The sequence below is a fragment of the Chelonia mydas genome, chromosome 9, assembly GCF_015237465.2.
Source record: "Chelonia mydas isolate rCheMyd1 chromosome 9, rCheMyd1.pri.v2, whole genome shotgun sequence".
In the NCBI taxonomy this organism is placed as follows: Eukaryota; Metazoa; Chordata; order Testudines; family Cheloniidae; genus Chelonia; species Chelonia mydas.
The window spans coordinates 74,438,276-74,457,664 of record NC_057855.1 but is presented as its reverse complement, the minus strand read 5'-3'; the positions used below and the strand labels follow the sequence as shown (position 1 = coordinate 74,457,664).

The 19,389-nt window shown below is 42.8% G+C and overlaps 1 protein-coding gene across 1 annotated transcript in view; it reads left to right on the top strand.

The window, feature by feature from the left end:
- The first annotated feature begins 8,207 nt into the window (after positions 1–8,207).
- The window catches only part of SH3BGRL (SH3 domain binding glutamate rich protein like), a 55,424-nt gene continuing 44,242 nt past the window's right edge, over positions 8,208–19,389 (top strand). Inside the window, exon 1 of the mRNA XM_037908628.2 lies at positions 8,208–8,514. Coding sequence (XP_037764556.1) covers positions 8,470–8,514 — 45 coding nt within the window. The 5' untranslated portion in view covers positions 8,208–8,469. The remainder of the gene's footprint in view (positions 8,515–19,389) is intronic.

The window sequence follows — 19,389 nt, the reverse complement described above, 5'->3', positions numbered from 1 at the left end:
GCAAGAGAACACAAAATGAAGCTAGCACTCTGTTCTATATGGTTCCCAACCTCATATAGGGACAGGCTGTGGGCTGTCTTACACAGCCACACAGGGGAATAAGGGGATATAAAGAACTTCCTTATTATCTTTGCTCCAGCTACATGAAATGCAGACAGCAGTGCAGGGGGGAGAGCCTAACCTTTCGTAGAAGATGAAGTCCATTGGTGTTCAATCAAACATTTAGTCCCCAGATCTTTATACATCTGTTTTTTTAGATAAAGACGCAGTTTATCTGGTCTCTGCTCAAAGACCGTCACCACTCTCAGGCTTCAGAAAAGGGAAGATTTTTTTTTCTCTCACTAGATGCAAAATTCTTCTCTGAGGCCTGCCTAGATTCACAAACCTACTTAGGCACTTAACTTCCTTTGAAATCAATGAGAGTTAAGCACGTAAGTTGCTGTGTGAATCTGGCCTTTAGATTCACAGGCAACCAGCAAACCATATAGGAAGAGCAAAAGATTTATGTCAAGATCCAAGGCACACTTAAAACCACTCCTGCTCCCACAGAAGGCAATGGGAGTGTTGCCATTGACCTTAATGGGAGTAAGATCAAGGCCTTGGTTTATGATTATAGACCTACATATATATAACATAAACTAAAACCGAATGCAACTATTTTAATTTTCCTTTATTTTGTGTCTGCAGTTTGTCGTGAAATGGACAGTAGATGATGAAGGGAGGGAAATAGCCTAACATGAAGACCCCATATGCATATATACTACATTAGCAGCACAGGGATAACTCTTAGCTCTGAGCGCTTGAAACAAATAAAATAGGTGTTGCTTTGGTGGCAGCATAAAACATTTACTTTCCCCCCTAGAATGAAAATACTGATTCCCTTGTTTTGGCTGTGGTTTTGGTTTGCTGTGAGAAGGATAATTAAGCACTTCAACAACTGATTAGTAGTGAAAACAAAAATAGCATGGATTTTAGATGAGTGACATGGGAATAGATAATATGTAATATTCTGCCAACAGTGTAGAAAATGTCTTATTATGAGTCAGGAAAACTTAGTTATTATAATAATACCCAGTGCATTTATTGCTGTTAACTTAATACATTTTCCTTCATGAAGCTAAACTGCCTCTTAAAGTGCACTTTGGAGACTGATGATTAGAATAGGTTTTTTAGCAGGCAAGGAAGAGAGGGTACAGCTTGAGTCATCAGAGTGTCAACACAGAAAAACACAGTTTTTATGAGGGAGAGAAGAGCTGATGAATAGATATTCAACTAACTCTCTCCTTATGTTCCATTCAGAACTGCCCACTTCCATGTTGTCTCCACTCTGCTTCACTTTCTTCTGCCACTCTTTGGTCTTCTAGCCCATTGAGAATGGTTTATTTCAGTGTTTGCTGTGAGAGCAGGTGCTAGCTGTTAGAATTGGAGCAAAAGGCCCAAAGAAAACCTGCAGGCCATAATGTGTCACAATTTAACTGCATAGTACTTAATACTTACCTTATTATTTTGATTGTTTCCATTGCAGTAGTACCCAGAGGCCTCTTCTCGTGCTAGACAAATATATAATCAAAGACAATCCCTGCCCCAAAGAGCTTATAATGTACGGCCCCTGTCCTGCAAGGTAGTCCATGTGGCTGTAGTGTTCTGTCCAAGTAGATGGAGCTCCTTGCATGATTGGTGCCTAATTTAACATCTCAGAGCAAACTGTGTTGTAGCTAAAAAGTTACCATAATGCAGACACTTTTAATGGTGACTGACTTACACAATAAATCTCCATGTTCCCAGTGAGCTAGAATCTTGACATTTGGAACATTTACTCATTATGGAACTTAAATTTGAATTTTCTATAATAGGTCAGCAAAAAGTTGTCAGACTAACCATTTAATAAATTATATGAATTTCTTCTGTGAGGTGGCCATGTTGGGTATGTGTCCTGCAGATGACAGAAATTAAAGTCATCTGAGGTCATCAGTTCCATTTATCAGATTTTAGCTAAGAACGTTGTTGAAAGAAAGTGAGTGTGCAGCAGAAGTTGATGCTGATAGACACATTCTCCCAAGGAGTGGACTGCTCCCAAGTAGTATTTTCATAGTGATGCATTATTTGATGGGATTTGTACTCATTCTGTTCATTCCACTCACCTCTTTGAAAACATACACCTAACGTTATTATTTCATACATCTGGAATACATTTTGTTATTAGGTATTGCAGCAACTCCATGGTTAACGTAAGACAGTTACCATTGTAAACATTATGAGCCTCAATTTTCCTCCTCCCTCAAGTTAAAGACCATCTTTTCGGCCTGAAATTTCACATATGAGGTCTCTTGACAAAGAACTTCTTTTTGGGAGGAAGTCTGATATGAGTTGGAGAAGTCCTGAGATATGAGAGTTTGAAACAGAGAGGTTTTTCATGTTTTAGAAAAGCGTTCCAAGGTTTTTTTGGAACAGTATCTGTGATCTCAAAAACTTCTTGAACTAAAAATGCCACATTTCTTTTATTCATTTGTCCACAATTAGGTCTAGTGCACACTATTGTGTATAAGGTTATGTGCTTAATTTTGGAGTTATTCACAATGATTATCTGAATCTTTTTGAGACTGCCCCAAGGTTTATGTAGCATTTACAATCTAGGGTCCCAACTAATTTATTTGGGGCTCTGCACCTCTGATTGGATGGTGGCTTTGCCCACTTGAAGGTATGTAGATTTTTAAATTCCATAAACCAAATGTATCTTATTCAAGGCGATAAAAAATTATACAGGTACAGCCAGTAAAGCATGTAAACTCTTTTAGCCAAGAGATCTGGTTCAAGGAATTTAGAAGTTTAACAGAAACAACTGGTGTAGTTTCTACCCTCTATAAAATTATTCGTTTTGGTTCCAGGAGATTCGGATGTAAATTTTTCAGGGAGTGTTTCTTCAGATGTGTTTGTACAGATCCGTTCACAATGGGACCCTGATTTGGACTGGGGCTTTGAGTATTCCTGCAATAATAATAATAATAAGTAACAATTAATAACAATGATAAATTAATAATTACAGTTTCTACAGAGTCCTAGTAAAGCACCATGGTACTGGATGGCATTATATAAACTACTGATTATTAATAAAAATAATAATAATTAATAAGCATACAGCCCTTAGAAAGAATGTGAAAGAACAGGTGGAGAGCCTGTGATATGTGTTTCCTTGAACTCTGGGATTAAGTGATTGCCATTAACTCCATACACAGCAGCTGTTGGCTGGGAGGCCCTCAGGACAGCTATGAAGAAAGAGAAAGAATTCCTTTGCAGTGCAATTGTTTAGATTAACATTCTATCGTTTTAAAACTGTTTATACATAACTTCTTTAAATTTGCTTGATTTATTTTTCCAGAGGGTCATTGTTTTAGTGGCACTAATGTGTATTCTATTGATATTTAATTGTGTATAAACTACATTCATATAAATGAGAGTAGTCTAAGGATGGGAGCCTTTTAACTCTATATGAAACATGCAAGTAGCCCTATATTTTTGACCAGGAGCAAAATCTGTTAATTTAAAAAGAAACCATCACACTGGATTCAGAGTAACAGCTGTGTTAGTCTGTATTCGTAAAAAGAAAAGGAGTACTTGTGGCACCTTAGAGACTAACCAGTTTATTTGAGCATGAGCTTTCGTGAGCTACAGCTCACTTCATCGGATGCATAGCATATCGTGGAAACTGCAGAAGACATTATATCACACTGGAGTTCATTTTAAAAGAAAGCACTTACAAGGTGTAAATCCTGTTGCTTCTTCCTCTGCAACATCTGTAAAATCCCCAATTTCTTTTCCATCCCTCCTGCTGAAATCCTCATCCATTCTTTGGTTCTCTCTCCTCTCAACTCCTGTAACTTCCTCCTGTCTGGTCTCCCCAGTTCTTTCACCTCCACTCTAATTTCAATGCTACTGCCAAGAGCAACTTTCAATCTTTCTGCCCTATCGATCTTCCTTCATTTCTTATTCCCTGTTGCCATTCCTCAAATCTCTGTTCTGGGATACTCAGTCAGCACCAGATTTAAGCCTTCTTTTTGTACCCAGCTTGTAGGGTCTGCACCACTACATCTCTGTTCCTGTCTGTTACTGGACACCCCAGCCCACTCCCTGTGCTCTCTTTATGTCTTTTGGGGTCTGATCCTGCTCCATAGAAATCAATGGGAGTTTTTGCCATTAACTGAAATGGAAATAGGAGTAGAAGGCCCTTTATCTCCCTCACCCATTCCTGAATTTGTGCCTTCTTTTATGCCACGTCTTATGGTTGAAAGAGTCACCTTATTCACCTTTCCCAGTCTCCTTTCTTAAAAAGTTCTGGAGACCCATCTGTTCATGAAACATTCCTGATACAGAGATGAGCCCGGCTCTGCATTTGTTCTGTATTTTATTTTCCTCTCTTTACACCTGTGCTTTTTTGTAAGTTGTTTGGAGCAGGGGGCCCCGTTTGAATAGCACTGTGTTAGCAAATATCTTCAACAACAGCAAAGGGGAGACAGAAAATTACTGACTGCAAAGTCGACATAATGCAATGTCACAACTGTATACAAAAGCAGTGTAATGCAATGACCATATACAAAAGCAATACACGCTCTCCCTCTTGTTGTTGCTGAAGATATTTCTGCCTGAGTAATAGCCCATTCCTGCAAGGTGCTGAGCATCAGATGTGTGGGGCTGAGCCTCCTAACTCCTATTGGCTTCAATTTGGAGCTGAGGGGACTCAGCCCTTCCCAAGAGGAGCTAGTATCTTGCAGAATTGGGTCCTAGAATTCTTCCTCTCACAGCTCCTCTTTCAGCTGAACACTGCAATTAATTTATAATTCAACGTTGATTGTACTGTGTTACTGGGTGTCGTCAAATGATTACAATGTAACAAGTCCTGTAACACAGTACATGTAACATCATCCTTTACTTAAGGATGATGAAGTTGCAGTGGCTGTGAAGAAGAAAGACCTATTTAAACAGGCATATATATTTAAAAATGAATCCACGTGGGATTCAGTTTTCATTTCTGTTCCCCACACATGCATCATGGTGCATTTTAAAAAATCTGCTCGTGTGCATCCAAAGCTAGGAATTGTAGTGGTTAGATTTCAAGATTCATGCCATATTTTTAAAAAAAGATGTGGTCTCAATTTAAAAAATGTCTGTGGGTTTTGTTCTTTTTTAAATTTTTGTTTACAAGTAGGGCTGGGGCACTGGAGATCTGTCCTATTTTATGGCTGCTGCATTGTTAATTAGTGGGGGTAATTTGTGTCTGCAACGAAGGCTATAGATTATTTTTTAAACATGGTCTCTGTGTGCAAAGTTTGCCTGGTTATTACTGCTAGTTGGCAGGGCTGATTGCCTGGAATTAATGCTGTTGCCTGGTGCCATGTTTGCCTTCGTGCATGTCAGTTCCTTTCCACAGTTTCTGGAGCGTGCTCTCAGGTCTAAGCATCCAGGAGGTGTTAGCAAACCCTGGACTGATTTTTACACCAGTTTCTGTTTATAGAATGGAGAGGGCTTCAGGTATCCTCCTAAGTACATCACTGATCCTACTAGCAACTAGACATCATCCTTCCATGAGACAAGCTGCAGGAAAACATACCGCCACAGCTTTTCTTTTCCTTATTTGTTACTTAGGTGTGGCATTTTAATGGGTAACCCTTAATGGGCTTGGAGGATTTTTTCCTGTGCAATCTTGTGCTGAAAGGTACATCCTGACACGTCCCCCACCCTGCCTGCCTGGTGGAGAGGGTAGGGAAGAGGCATACCTCAGCAGCCACCCATCTCTCCACATATCTCGCAGTGCTAGTCGAGAATTCCCTGCACCTTTTCACCATTTACGCACTATGAAAATCTCCTCGCCTCTTCCAGGCTCTGGAGCGCTGAGTGCCACACTGCCTGGCCAGTGAGAGCCAGCGAGCTGGCTGGTGTAGTGTTAAAAGCCCACTACTGACACATTTTGCTACAAAACCTGCATTACAATGCAATCCCACCAGTTGGAGCTTGTTTCTCAGGCCCAGAACTGGTACTCCATCATCTGCAGCTGCTCCATGAATGCCACCAACAATTTTGAATTGGTTGTCGCTATGTCCCACAGCAATCTGTTCTGCATGGAATCATCATGTCCCCACTTCTATTCTTGGAGCTCCGCAAATACAGCAGGAGTGTGTACCCTGGACTTCCAATGCTAGTCATGACAATAGTGCAGAGCCATGCAGACTCCATGCTTCTGTCAGAGATGGCAGACAGTGAGGAGGGCCATGCGAGTTTGTGCGATTTAGGAAAAAAAGTGCAAAAATTATGTATAATTTTATATATGGGATACATATAAAATTAGGGGATGGTGAACACTGCAGTATGTGAAGTTGATCTCTGTGTGCCCCATTTTAACCCCAACAAACTTCCAAAAATACAGTATGGTGGACGGTGGCGAGTTGCACAGTGGGATACCTATCCATGGTGCACCACACTCTGGATCGATACAAGCATTTCTGGTGAGTACGCTCAGCAGCGACACAAGGAGTCAAGTAGGCAGGAGCACATGACATACTAACTGTGGCGATTCTATGGTGACATAACTTGATTTAACATAAGTTTGAAATGTAGATATGGCCTTAGGTATATGAAATGTGTGGGAGAGGTAATAGGAAAAGTATGAGAATAGGCCAAGATTCATTCAGGTGTTTAGGCTCCTGCTTTTGTGGAACCAGGTCTACTGCACCCTAAAGACTCACGAACAAAGAGGCACATAAGAAGAACCCAATATCATTTCTTTCTTTTTTTTAAATTTCATGACTTGAAGGTGTATAACTCATGATTCTGGAATTCTTGTGGTTGTGAATCTATCTTGGGGTTGTAGATGTGTGTTAATTATGTTGTGAAAGCCAAAACAATAACTGAGTTCAAAAAAGAATTAGATAAGTTCATGGAGGATGGGTCCATCAATGGCTATTAGCCAAGATGATCAGGGATGCAACCCTTGCTCTGGATGTTCCTAAACCTCTGACTGCCAGATGCTGGGAGTGGACAACAGGGGATGGATCACTTGAAGACTGCCTGCTCTGTTCATTCCCTCTGAAGCACCTGGCATTGGTCTGACCCACTACGGCTATTCTTATGTTCAGCAAAAATTACAGAAGATTTTTGCCCTTGAGAAGGATGTAATATGAGATAGTACAGTGCCCTTATGGAATATTGAGAATCAGGTTCTATGCACAAGCAATGACATGTGAAAAAGCACTAAGGGGTGGATTGAGAGACAAAATAATAGTTGCAAAAGGCAATCCCCATTGGTCGATCAAATGCAAAAGAAGTTTTGACACAAGACTTGGAAATCAGTCAGACTGGAAGTCACATGAGCCAACAGAATAAACTTCTACTGAAAAATAAGAAGAAAAAGTTAGAATTAAAAATTCCGAATTAAAAATCACAGTAAAAAATACAGCAAGTGCTCTACTAGAAACACAATGTCATTGCTAAAACTACTAGCAACTATTTACTTATAAATATTTGATGAGTGTTTGCTATTAAAATAAAAATTAAATGGCACAATGACATGCATCTGCACAATGATAACAAAGGTTCATGATCAAGTAATGAGTAATAAAAATAACATTTTAAAAGGCGCAAAACTGTTTAAATGAATTACCTTTTAAGGAAAGGAGTGCAACTCAGGGCCCCACAGCAGCAGATAAGGCAAATTTGTGACCGGTTATGAGACTTTGTGTAGACGTACAATCTCAGAAGGGATTCTTTTAACTAGCCAGAATGTGTGACACATATGTCTTGAGGGGAATCTGTAAAATATTTCACTGGCTCCTGTAGCCCCTCAGCACGTTATAAGGGATACAGAGGAGCTGCCAGGCCTAGGGCAGGCGGGGGTGCCTGTGCCTTTACAAACCCAGCCTGGGGAAGCCCATGCTGAGTGGTACCGTCCAGTGAGAGGGGAAATAAAAAAGCCCCTCTGTCCCCACCTCTTTTCTTGTTTTTTGCAAGCACAGCAGGTGGCTCATCCGAGCACGGGGTAACTGTTACCCCCTCCCTGTGCCCCCTGGGTTTGCCCTTAGCTCCTTCCCACCATCCCTGACTTTGCCCTTCAGCTGCTTGACCCCCCCAGTAAATTTCCGCCCCCTGCTCAGACCCTGCCCATCCCCCCTCCGATTTGCCGCCTTTGAACCCCTCTAAAGCAGCAGAGTGGGATCCCAAGGAAGGGCAGAGTGCGGGCAGCGGCTTCAGCAGGTGTTACTGAGCATGCCCGGTGGCCTGAGCAAGCCCGGTACACCCTCAGCAGCCCCTTCGGGCAGGGAGCAGTTTCTGACGCTACCCCGGTAGGCGGGGCGCAGCGGCCCCGCCCCCCCTCCCCCCGCGCTGCCCGGGGGCCGGGCTGCCTGCGCTCACTGCCCCAGCTCCGGCGACTCGGCCAGCGCACACCCAGCCCGAGGCGCCCGCGTCCCCGCCGCTCTGCTCAGCATGGTCATCCGAGTCTACATCGCCTCCTCCTCCGGCTCCGTGGCGGTAAGGAGCCGCCCGCGCCTCGCCGGCCCCGGCGCCAAGTTGCCACTGTTCCGCCAGCTAAACCCCTCCTCGCTCCCCTCTGCAGGGGCGGCGAGTTGGGGCACTGCGGGCAGTTTGGGGGCGGTTTCGGCTGGTGGTGTTCGTGCCTGTGGGTGTGAGGGACCTGGGGTGAGCCCGGATTGTACATCCGTCCGCAGGCGGGGGGAGGGTGAAACATCTGGCGGGGGGGTTATTACACATCAGTGCAAGGGTGCTGGAACAATTTGTATGGGGGGGGGCTGAGAGCCATTGAACCAAACTGTAAAGCCGATATATGATGGCAACCCCTTCAAGCGGGGGGGGCAGCAGCAGCACCTATGCAGGCTGGGGGGAAGAAGAGAGGGTTACACATCTGGCTGGGGGGAGAGGAGAGGGTTACACGTGTCTGGGGCGGGGGAGGAGAGGGATACACATCTGGCAGGGGGGAGGAGGAGAGGAGAGGGTTCTATTTTGAGACTGGGGGCCAAATCATGAGAAACCCACGGCAAAACTCCAGTTGGCTTAAATGGGACCAGGGATTGGTCTATGTATGCCCAACTTCTGCTGCGAAGGTGGCCCTGTGTCTTTGTGATGCCTGAATTCTCTTCTCTCTGGTTGCTTGCGCTGGGTTTTTTCCTCTTCTAGAGAGATCCTCTTCTTGCAGTCCAAATGCGTCAGTGAATGAGGAAACACAACTGTACAAGTGGCTTCCGTGTGTGTGTGTGTGTGTGTGTGTGTGAGAGAGAGAGAGAGAGATGAAAGTGCTCTGGATATTTTAATGCATACTAAAAACCACTACAAGTTGCTCATCTGGAAACATGATAAAGAGGGTGAAACCTGAATGGTGACAATGATAAATGTGCAAACGTATGTTGCCTTCCCTGAGAGGCAGAGTTGGGAAAGCTGAGGTCTGATATAGGTAAATACCTACTTCCTGGTTTTTCTCTCTACCCTCCCATCCATCCGTGTTTGCTTCCTCACCCATCTCACTGGACCTTTCCTCACAAACCCAGGCCAGTGACAGCACATCTCCAGTTTTATACCTGAAGAAAGGTCATGGGTGAGGTTGAGATCTTTTTTTTTCTGAAAGTGCTGTTACTTCCTAAAACTAAATTCTTTCCACCTAAAAGAGATGTAATTTTTTCTTGTTTATGGAGAGAAAATCTAAAAAGTTAGTGGCTTTTTTACTTGTCCATTAAAGAGATTAAAATTATACACATTTTGCAATATTTCCCTCTTTTTTTTTTTTTTCCTTCTCAATCTCCCTAGGAAATCCAAATATCTACTGCTTAGTCCAGCAGCAGTTTTGCATTGTTGAAATTCCTGTAATGTAATCATAGTGGAGTTTCTAAGTCCTTTTAAGCATTATAATAAACTCTGTATGAGACTTGAGGAGAGAGAGGGGGATCAGACAGTTGGATTGTGTTCTTATTCTTGCCATGAAATGGAATATGCCTTTCCCCTTTTCTGCCACATTCCAAGCTTATCCCTCAGGACAAGCCCAGTTATTTATAAGTGGGTAAACTATGTCTGCGGGCAGGTCCCCTTCCAGGCAGGAGTCCCCTCACTCACCTCTCTGGAGTATGGAATGCTTGATTAATAATTAAAGAGAAATTTGCAGACCGTTCCCACTCCAGGTCTTATTCTAAATGGGAGGAGCAGCCTGTGCTTGAAGGTGTCCTGTGTTTACTGTTGCTGGTCACTGAAAAGAAAGCATTATTTCCTTTGTGATTTAGGAGTTTGCTACCTGACTTTTAATCTGACCTTCCACCACTCACTCCGAAATACTCTTTCTAAATAATTTCAGTGGAAAAGCAGTACATTTTTGACATGCAGCCTCCTGCTGCTGGAATGTTTAGGCAAACCACAATGTTTATTCCTAAAGCTAGAGACAGTTGATCATGTCAGTGGTCTGTTTCAATTACTTTATTTCTGCTATGCCAAGTGATTAATGATGATGCTGGAAATATGTCTGGCTGCTGCTGTAGTGGTTTGAGTTTATTACTGTACTACTATGGAAATACTGAATTTTGAATCGTACACACTGAAACTTGTTCTATGATCAATTGCACACAAAGTTTAAAAATAAATACACAAAACTTTTTATGCTTAGGGATGGGTAGTTATTGATTCAAATCTTCCTGAAGCTGGTAGTAACTAAAAGATGTGGACATCTGACTCTGTTTTGATTGTCTCTATTAAAGATGGTCTGTCTCAGTTCAGATCATAGTGGACTTCACAAAAATCAACAACACACTTTGGCCTGATCTACACTTGAAGGTTTTGCCAGTATAGCTATACCAGTAGACTGTGTTCCTGTGGATGCAGTTTATACAAGCAAACCTGTGCTTTTGCTGGTATGGCTTATTCCAGCTCCCTCCCCGTCCCACCCGGCGCAGCTAAAGCACAGTTGTACTGGTATAACTGCATCTACAGAAGGGGCCTTAGTGACTTTTGGAGTCTGATAATTGAAACCAAAAGGCCAGGAGACTAAACTAAATTAATCTTTCCGATGAAGTGAGCTGTAGCTCACGAAAGCTTATGCTCAAATAAATGTGTTAGTCTCTAAGGTGCCACAAGTACTCCTTTTCTTTTTAATCTTTCCCTGTCATTGTTGGTTAGTGTAGTTTGGTTTGCAGTGTTGTTAAGCTAGATGGAAATCATTTTCAGAGGAGGACTGTGCAAATATACAGTCCTGTTCCACTAAATTTTGCCTCTCCAGTTCCATGGGTTATATACAAGTACTAGAAATCTAAATACTAAGTTGGGTGAACTAGAGCAGTGGTTCTCAACCAGGGGTGTGTGTACTCCTGGGGGAACACAGAGGTATTCCAGGGGGCACATCAACTCATCTAGATATTTGCCTAGTTTTACAACAGACTACATAAAAAGCACTAGTGAAGTTAGTACAAACTAAAATGTCATACAATCACTTGTTTATACTGCTCTATATAGTATATACTGAAATGTACAGTATTTATATTCCAATTGATTTATTTTATAATTATATGGGACAAATGAGAAAGTAAGCAATTTTTCAGTAATAGTGTGCAGTGACTCTTGTGTATTTTTATGTCTGATTTTGTAAGCAAGTAGTTTTTAAGTGAGGTGAACCTTGGGGGTACACAAGACAAAATCAGACTTCTGAAACGGGTACAGTAGCCTGGAAATGTTGAGAGCCATTGAACTAGAGAGCCTGGCATTAAATGAGGATATTGGTATAACAAGCATCATGGAAACTGGGAATGAGGATATTCAATGGGACATAGTAATACCAGGGTACAAAATATATAGCAGAGGTGGCCAAGTTTACTGCTCTGAGCCACATATGACAATCTTCAGAAGTTTGAGAGTTGAGGGGCGCCTGCCAGGGCTTGGGGCTTCTGCCCTGTGGGAGGCATCTGTAAGCCGCATTTTAACTGTAAAAGTCGCCTGCGGCTCGTGAGTCATAGTTTGGCCACCCCTGATATATAGGAATGACATAGTAAGGTGTGCTGTTGGGGGATTGGCACTGTATGTTTAAAAAAAAAAAGCATAGAATCAAATAAGGTGAAAATCTTAAATGAATAAAACTGTACTATAGAATCTCTATGAATAGAAATTCCATGCTTGAATAAAGAGGGTATAGCAGTACGAGTATGCTACTGAACACCTGACCAGGATGGTGACCGTAATTATGAAATGCTAACGGATGTTAGAGAAATGCAATAATAACGGGTGATTTCAACTATCCTCATATTGACTGGGTACATGTCATCTCAAGGCATGATACATGATAAATACCTGATTCTTGGAGCTAGTTCTGGAACCCACAAGGGGAGACGCAATTCTTGATTTAGGCTGTGGCTACACTGGCACTTTACAGCGCTGCAACTTTCTCACTCGGGTGTGAAAAAACACCCCCCTGAGCGCAGCAAGTTACAGCGCTGTAAAGCACCAGTGTAAACAGTGTCCCAGCGCTGCGTGCTCCCAGCACTCTAAGCTAATCCCCTCATGAAGATGGAGTACCAGGAGATGGAGTACCAGTACCACACTCGCCCTTCAAAGCGCCCCTACTGCAGCACTTCGAAGTTTTAAGTGTAGCCATGCCCTTAGTCCTAAGTGGAGCACAGGATCTGGCCCAAGAGGCACTTATAGCTGAACCATTTGGTAATAGTGACCATAATGTAATTAAATGTAGGATCCTTGCAAGGGGGAAGATACTAAAAAAATCCCACCACAGTAACATTTAACTTGAAAAGGGGGAGCTACACAAGGACACTAGTTAGACTGACATTAGTTGGACTGAAATTAAAAAGAGCAGACCCAAGGCTGAAGGGCCTGCAAGCAGCATGGAGATTACTTAAAAACACCAGAATAAAAGCTTTGTCTTTTTTTATTTGGGTTATACATTAAAGTCTGTCAGAGGACCAAACGAATGCTACCATGGCTAAACAGCAGAGTAAATAGGTCATTAGAGGCACAAAGACATCTTTTAAAATTTGGAAGTAGATGCTAATGTGGAATGTAGAAAGATGCACAAACTGTCAAATAAAATATAATAAGGCAGGCCAGGAAAGAATTTGAGAAGCAACTTGCTAAAGATGCAAAAACTAACAGTAAAATATTTTTAAGTTTCTCAGGCTTCTTGCTTCTGATGAACAGGCAGGGGAGCCTATAGATGACAAAGGTATTAAAGGAGCATTCAAGGCAGACAAGACCATTGTGGAGAAGATAAATGAATTCCTTTCATTGGTCTTCACTGCAGAGGATGGCTGGAAGATACCCACATCAGAGATATTCTTTTTGGGTGACAAACCTGAAGTACTGTCCCAAATTGATGCCTCAGTAGAAGAGGTTTTAGAACAAATTGATAAATTAAACAGGAGTAAGTTACCAGGACTATATGGTATTCACCCAAGAGTTCTGAAGGAATTCCAATATGAAATGGCAGATCTGCAAGCTGTACTGTGTAACCTATCACTGAAATCAGCCTCTGTACCAGATGACTGGAAGGCAGCTAATGTAATGACAATTTTTAAAAAGAGCTTCAGAGGAGATCCTAGCAATTACAGGCCAATGAGCCTAACTTCAGAAGTGGGCAATTTGGCAGAAACTATAGTAAAGAACAGAATTATCAGACACATGGATAAACAGGATTTTCTAGGGGAAGAATCAGCTCAGCTTTTGCAAAGGGAGGTCATGCCTCACCAATCTATTAGAATTCCTTGAGGGGGTCAGCAAGCATGTGGATAAGGGTGTTCCGGTGGATATAGTGTACTTGGATTTTCAGAAAGCCTTTGACTAGTTACCTCACCAAAGGGTCTTAAGGAAACTAAGTAGCTATGGTATAAGAGGGAAGGTCCTTTCATGGATCGGTTCTAAATTGGCTATTACCATGGGAAGTGTTATGAACTTCAAAGGACTGTACTTAACAATGTGGCATGCAAGAATGGACTTTTGGAACAAACAGAATCAAGCGATTTGCTTGGGACTCTCTAGAGGAAGGTGAATGTAAATTTCTCCCCACCCCCTGATTATGCAAAAATCTAGCTTTTTGAAGCTATGTCCTGATTACCTGTTCCAGGAGTCTGAAGATCAAAGGCCTGAGCAGTATAAATGAAAGACTAGTCTGTGCATGGGTTTGCTTGTTCTGGGCTAAGGCTGTTAGGAACTTGTAACCACAGAAAAACCTCTTTGTGGAGTTTGAAGGACTGACTGCTGGAGTTAGGGGGTATCTCTGGTAAACTTATTAGCGTGTGTAGGTTCTTTTATTGTTTTTAACATGTTTTCTCTAATGCTTTCACCTTAAAGTAATTATACACATGTTCTTATAATTGCTGGCAGTTGCATTGTTCATAGCCTTCAAAGAGAAAGCAAAATGCAGACACTGGCTGTCTAAGCAGTCTGGCTTGCTGAAAGTATCACAGTATAGGCAGGGAACTTTGCAGCCTGGAAAAACCTCAGTCAGGAGCGAGAGAAACGTGGTCTCCACCCAGGAGAGGTGATGGCTGAGGAACCGTGACTTGAGTGGTTCTTTGTGGATCACAGAGGGGTTATACAGGTGCAATTTCTCTGAACGGAGAGAATGTTGATCTCTTGTGGAAGGAAATTCTGTAGGTGTGAGCCACACAGAAAACCGGTGTCCCTACTTCTGAGAATCCAGGCTGTGTTTTTGACAATTGCACGGTTCCTGATAATAAAAGCCTTCTCTTCGCTAGTGAATTACACTGTTGCAACTTGCACCTGAGTATCTGAATCAGTGCAAGTTGAAAGGGTGCAGTGTGTTGGTGTTTCTTATCTTACTTTGGGTGCAGAGAGTGTACTAAGTCCTCCCAGAACATTGCCTGCCAGCATTGCAGGGCATGTGGATTCATTGTCTCTATCCTACAATTCCCAACAGAGCTCTCTCAAGCCAGGCATTATGTAGCACCAGAGGCAGATTAAGATTTATTGGGGCCCTGGGCACCAAGTAGGGTTGCCAACTTTCTAATCACAGAAAACCGAACACCCTTGCCCTGCCCAGAGTCGTGCTCCTTCCCTGAGATCCCGCCCCTTCTACAAGGCCCCGGTCACTACATCCGCTTTTCCCCCCCATCACTCGCTCTCCCCCACCCTCACTCACTCGCTCATTTTCACTGGGTTGGGGCAGGGGGTGGGGTGTGGGCTCCAGGATGGGACCAGAAACGAGAGGCTCAGGGTGCAGGAGGGGCTGGGGATTGGGGCCAAGCAGTTTGGAGTGTGGGAGGGGCTCTGGGATGGGACAGGGGGCTGGGGTGTGGGAGGGAGAGAGTTCAGGCTCTGAGGTGGGGGTGCAGGCTCTGCAGTGGGGCCAGAAATGAGGGGTTCAGAGTGCAGGAGGGGGCTCAGGGTTGGGGCATGGGGGGGGGGGAGGGGGATAAGGAGTGCAGGCTCTAGGCAGCGCTTACCTCAGGCAGCTCCTGGGAAGCGGCCGGCATGTCCCTCTGGCTCCTGGGAGCCTGCCAGCCCTGCTGCGCTGCCAACCAGATGTTTAACTGCCGACCAGAGCCGCCAGGGTAAAAACCAGACACTGGCAACCCTAGCATCAAGAACATTCAGGTCCCCCACATCCCACTCGCCACAGAGCCCCACCCCCTCCTCTGCCCCAGTCTAGAAGCCAGAGCTGGGCCATGGTAAGGGCTGCCCAGGAACCCCGGGCCGCTATGGGGCGGGGGACATGTGGTGGCTCTTGTGTTAACTTGCCACGGCGTAGCGCACATTTCCACCTCTTCACATCTTTTTGTTTGTTTCGACGGATGCTAGGAATGGTTCTTTTGCAGGATGATGCGCACATGTGCCATGAGGTGCAAGGGATGTGCCATTATACCCGCATGCTACCAGTGCTGATGCCATGGAGAATGACAAGCCTTCGCCTGAGCCAGTGCCATATAGACTGTGTGCTGGCATATCTGGCTATTAGGAAGAGCCGTCACCATTTTGGGGGTGGATCTCAAGGAGGTGAGGACCTAGATTTCATTATTTTCATTTATATATTCAGTGTTTTATTAAAAACAGTGTTTTTGTTTTATTTTGCTGCTCTTTTTGGTTTGGAGTGGAACTGATTCTTTCTTCCTTTCCCCTTTAGGAGCCAGACATAGGATTTAGTCCTGGTCTGGAGAGAGGACATCTCTAGTGAATAATCCCATCTCTCTTCCCCCACATAATGTAGTGGAGTTCACAGGGGAATGTATTGCTTCTTGGTGATGGCTGGAGGAAGGGAACAGCAGCAAGTGGGTTCTGGAGCAACACAGGATGGTAAGTGGATTTACTTTGGTAAAGGGGCATGTGAGCTACGGGGTGGGTAGATTTGCTGTGATTCCTGTAACTCATGGTCCTTTTCTGTATTCTCTTTTCCACGTATTAGGGTTGTGGGAGAGGCTGATGAGGCATCATCCAGACTTGTTATAGCAGTCCCAATAAAGTAAGTAAATTGGTGGAGTTTGTGTCTACCAAGTAACCATGATTCTTGCATTTTGTATTTTTGTAGGTGAATTCCTCTGGACATCCCCCCACCTGTTCCCATTTCCCCCAAATTAGGAAGTATTCGCTTAAAAGAAAAAAATGAATAAACCTTTTTTCCCCATTCTGTTCGTGTGTCTTGCTGTGTTCCTTTTAAGTTTTGGTGGACGTTTGGGTGGTTCTGTTTGCACAAGCAATGCAGAGTGAGACAGCATAAATTGACATGGTGCTTAGCCTTGCTGAGCAAATGCAGTTACGTTTTTGTCTGTGGATGTATAGTGTTTTACAGGCATCCTTTGAGATGCAAGGATGGAAGCAAAGCCAGAATGCAATGGCGTGAACAAAGCTGAATAGCATTCACTGACACTTGTAATCCAAAAGCCTTAAACAGAAGAAGCATCCCTATCTGAACTGTGTATATCTTCTTTTCTGATTGTGTGTTTAGTACAAATCAGTCCTGCTAAATGATATGAAGAAGAAAATACTGGTAGACATCTCATTTTATTTTTCGTCATACTGTGACTAATCTGGTGCAGGCTTCCATTGAACTGCATAATTTGGTGGAAATCAAATGGATGTGTAGTTTTAAGAACAATCATTCATTTTTAAAAATCTATTTATATTTTATTTAATATATACACCATAATATGATTGAGCAGTGACTTTTTAATGGGCACACTACTGAGTTTAGTTGCACATCTTCTGTAAACAACATCTGCATGAAGTATTCCTTTATATTGCTAGTAGTTCCCACACAATGTCTCTCTTGATAGAATAATATTAATTATTCTAAATAAGGGCTATCAGATGGTGGAAAATGAAATGTTACATGAATATGTCTGAATGGTTAACCTGGGATGCATACTTTTTTTTTTTTTTTTTTAAATAGATCTTCTGATTTCCTAAAACAAAACACCACAAACCACTATTCCAAACCCTGAAAGGGAAGATGGAATGATTTAAAACATTACATTCAGATTTTCAACGGAAATCCAAAGATTAAAGTGATTGGAGTTGTTGCAAAAGCTGACAACAAATTGAAATAAAAACTGCAGTGGCAGGCATTCTACTATTTTAAATAGAAAGGATTTACTAAATAAATGAGTAATATATACATAGATATGGGGAATTGTACTGCAGAAAGAAGGCTGAAAAGGGCTTTCTGTTAAGAATATTTATATGCTGCATATGTAACTATGGGAAATACCTGCTTTACAGGGTGTATGTTTTCATAGCGTTTTGATGAGGTAGGGCCCAATCCTGCAAGGAAATGAGTGGACTCCACTCGCTTTGGTGAGCATCTATTTTTAACTGAAGTCACTTTGCAAGATCTGACCCATACACTGGCATGTAAGTGCTAAGTATGTATTGTATTAATAAATATTTACAGAGTTAAAGCAAATAAATTTATTTTCCCTGAGGCATTGACTGAAGCATTCAGGTTACACTCGCCAAATTCCCATAGAAATTAGTGGAGCTGCACATATGAATGAGGGTGGAGGGTGCCAAAACAGGGTTGTATGCAAGGTTGGTGTAGAAATTTATTATGTTGCTTATCCCAGTTTCTCCTTTTTTGTTTTTCTTATTTAGGGTAGTGGGGTGGGGGGGGAGAGAGAATCATGACTGAGACCAGCACTGTAAGGAAAACACAGAGCTAGCAGAAATGTCTCCCTGTATTTTAAATGGGAGATTCAAGATTTTTGACTCTGATTGTAGCAAGGATATTTATTACCTTCACCATAGCCTTATGAGTTTACTGCTCTTTTTCGAGGTGCATTGTCTAGATTAGTGATGGTTTTCCATAGATGGGTCCCTTCTGGCCTCAGATTGTGATAATTTAGCCTGACCTCCTGTATAATACAGGACAGAGAACTTCCCCCCAAGTAATTCCTAGAGAAGATTTAACAAAAAAAATCCAATCTTGATTTAAAAATGGTAAGTGATGGAGGATCCATCACAACCCTTGGCAAATTGTTCCAATGGTAATTGCTCTCACTGTTTAATTCAGGAAAGGTTTGATTCAGGAAAGGTCTTAAGCACGTGCTTAACTCCATCCCTGTTCAGGACTGCCACTTCAGACTATGCTTGGTCTCATGGACTTAAGTGGGACTTCAGTGCATGCTTAAGTGCTATCCTGAATAGGGGTGTTTTTTTGAATGGGGTCTCTAGTGCTGGAACATTTAAAAGTCGTCAGCATTACCATTAGAAACACAATTTTTCAGCATGGCTCTTTATGTGATGGTAAAAATTCACCAAGCCTGAAACTTGGCAGATACTTCTTGGTTTAGGACTGTTTAAAGAAATTGCTTAGCAGCTACATTTATACAGTTCACTTGACAACCTGGAGAACTTAAACAGCTTCTATTTTCATATGTAATAAATAAATTACAGGTAGAAGGAATCATGGTTTAAACCACCAGAAAACTTAATGGAGGAAAATTCAAATCTTTTACTCCCACAATTGCAATAAGAGTATTTTTAGGCAATACTTAAACATGAAACTTAAACACAGCAGTTTTCTACCAGGGATACTCTGAATGTGGCTCATTGCTGTGGTTAGAACCACAGTAGAAATGTTAACAGCAACTAAGTTTTCCGAAAAGTTTTTTGTGCATGCTCTCCCATACTGAGAAAAATTAGGAATGCAGAAAGTAGAGCTGTAATTGATTACTCCTGATACCATCATTCAGAGGTCTTTCTGCAAGAAACCCTCTACTCTGTTAGAAATGGGTGTGCCACCCGGTCCACAGGCGCCGCCCCTGCAGCTCCCATGGGTCACGGTTCCCAGCCAATGGGAGCTGCGGGGGCAGCATGCGGTGTCCCTTGGCTGCCCCTACACGTAGGAGCTGGAGGGGGGACATGCCACTGCTGGGAGCCATGAGGAGCGGGGCAAGCCCC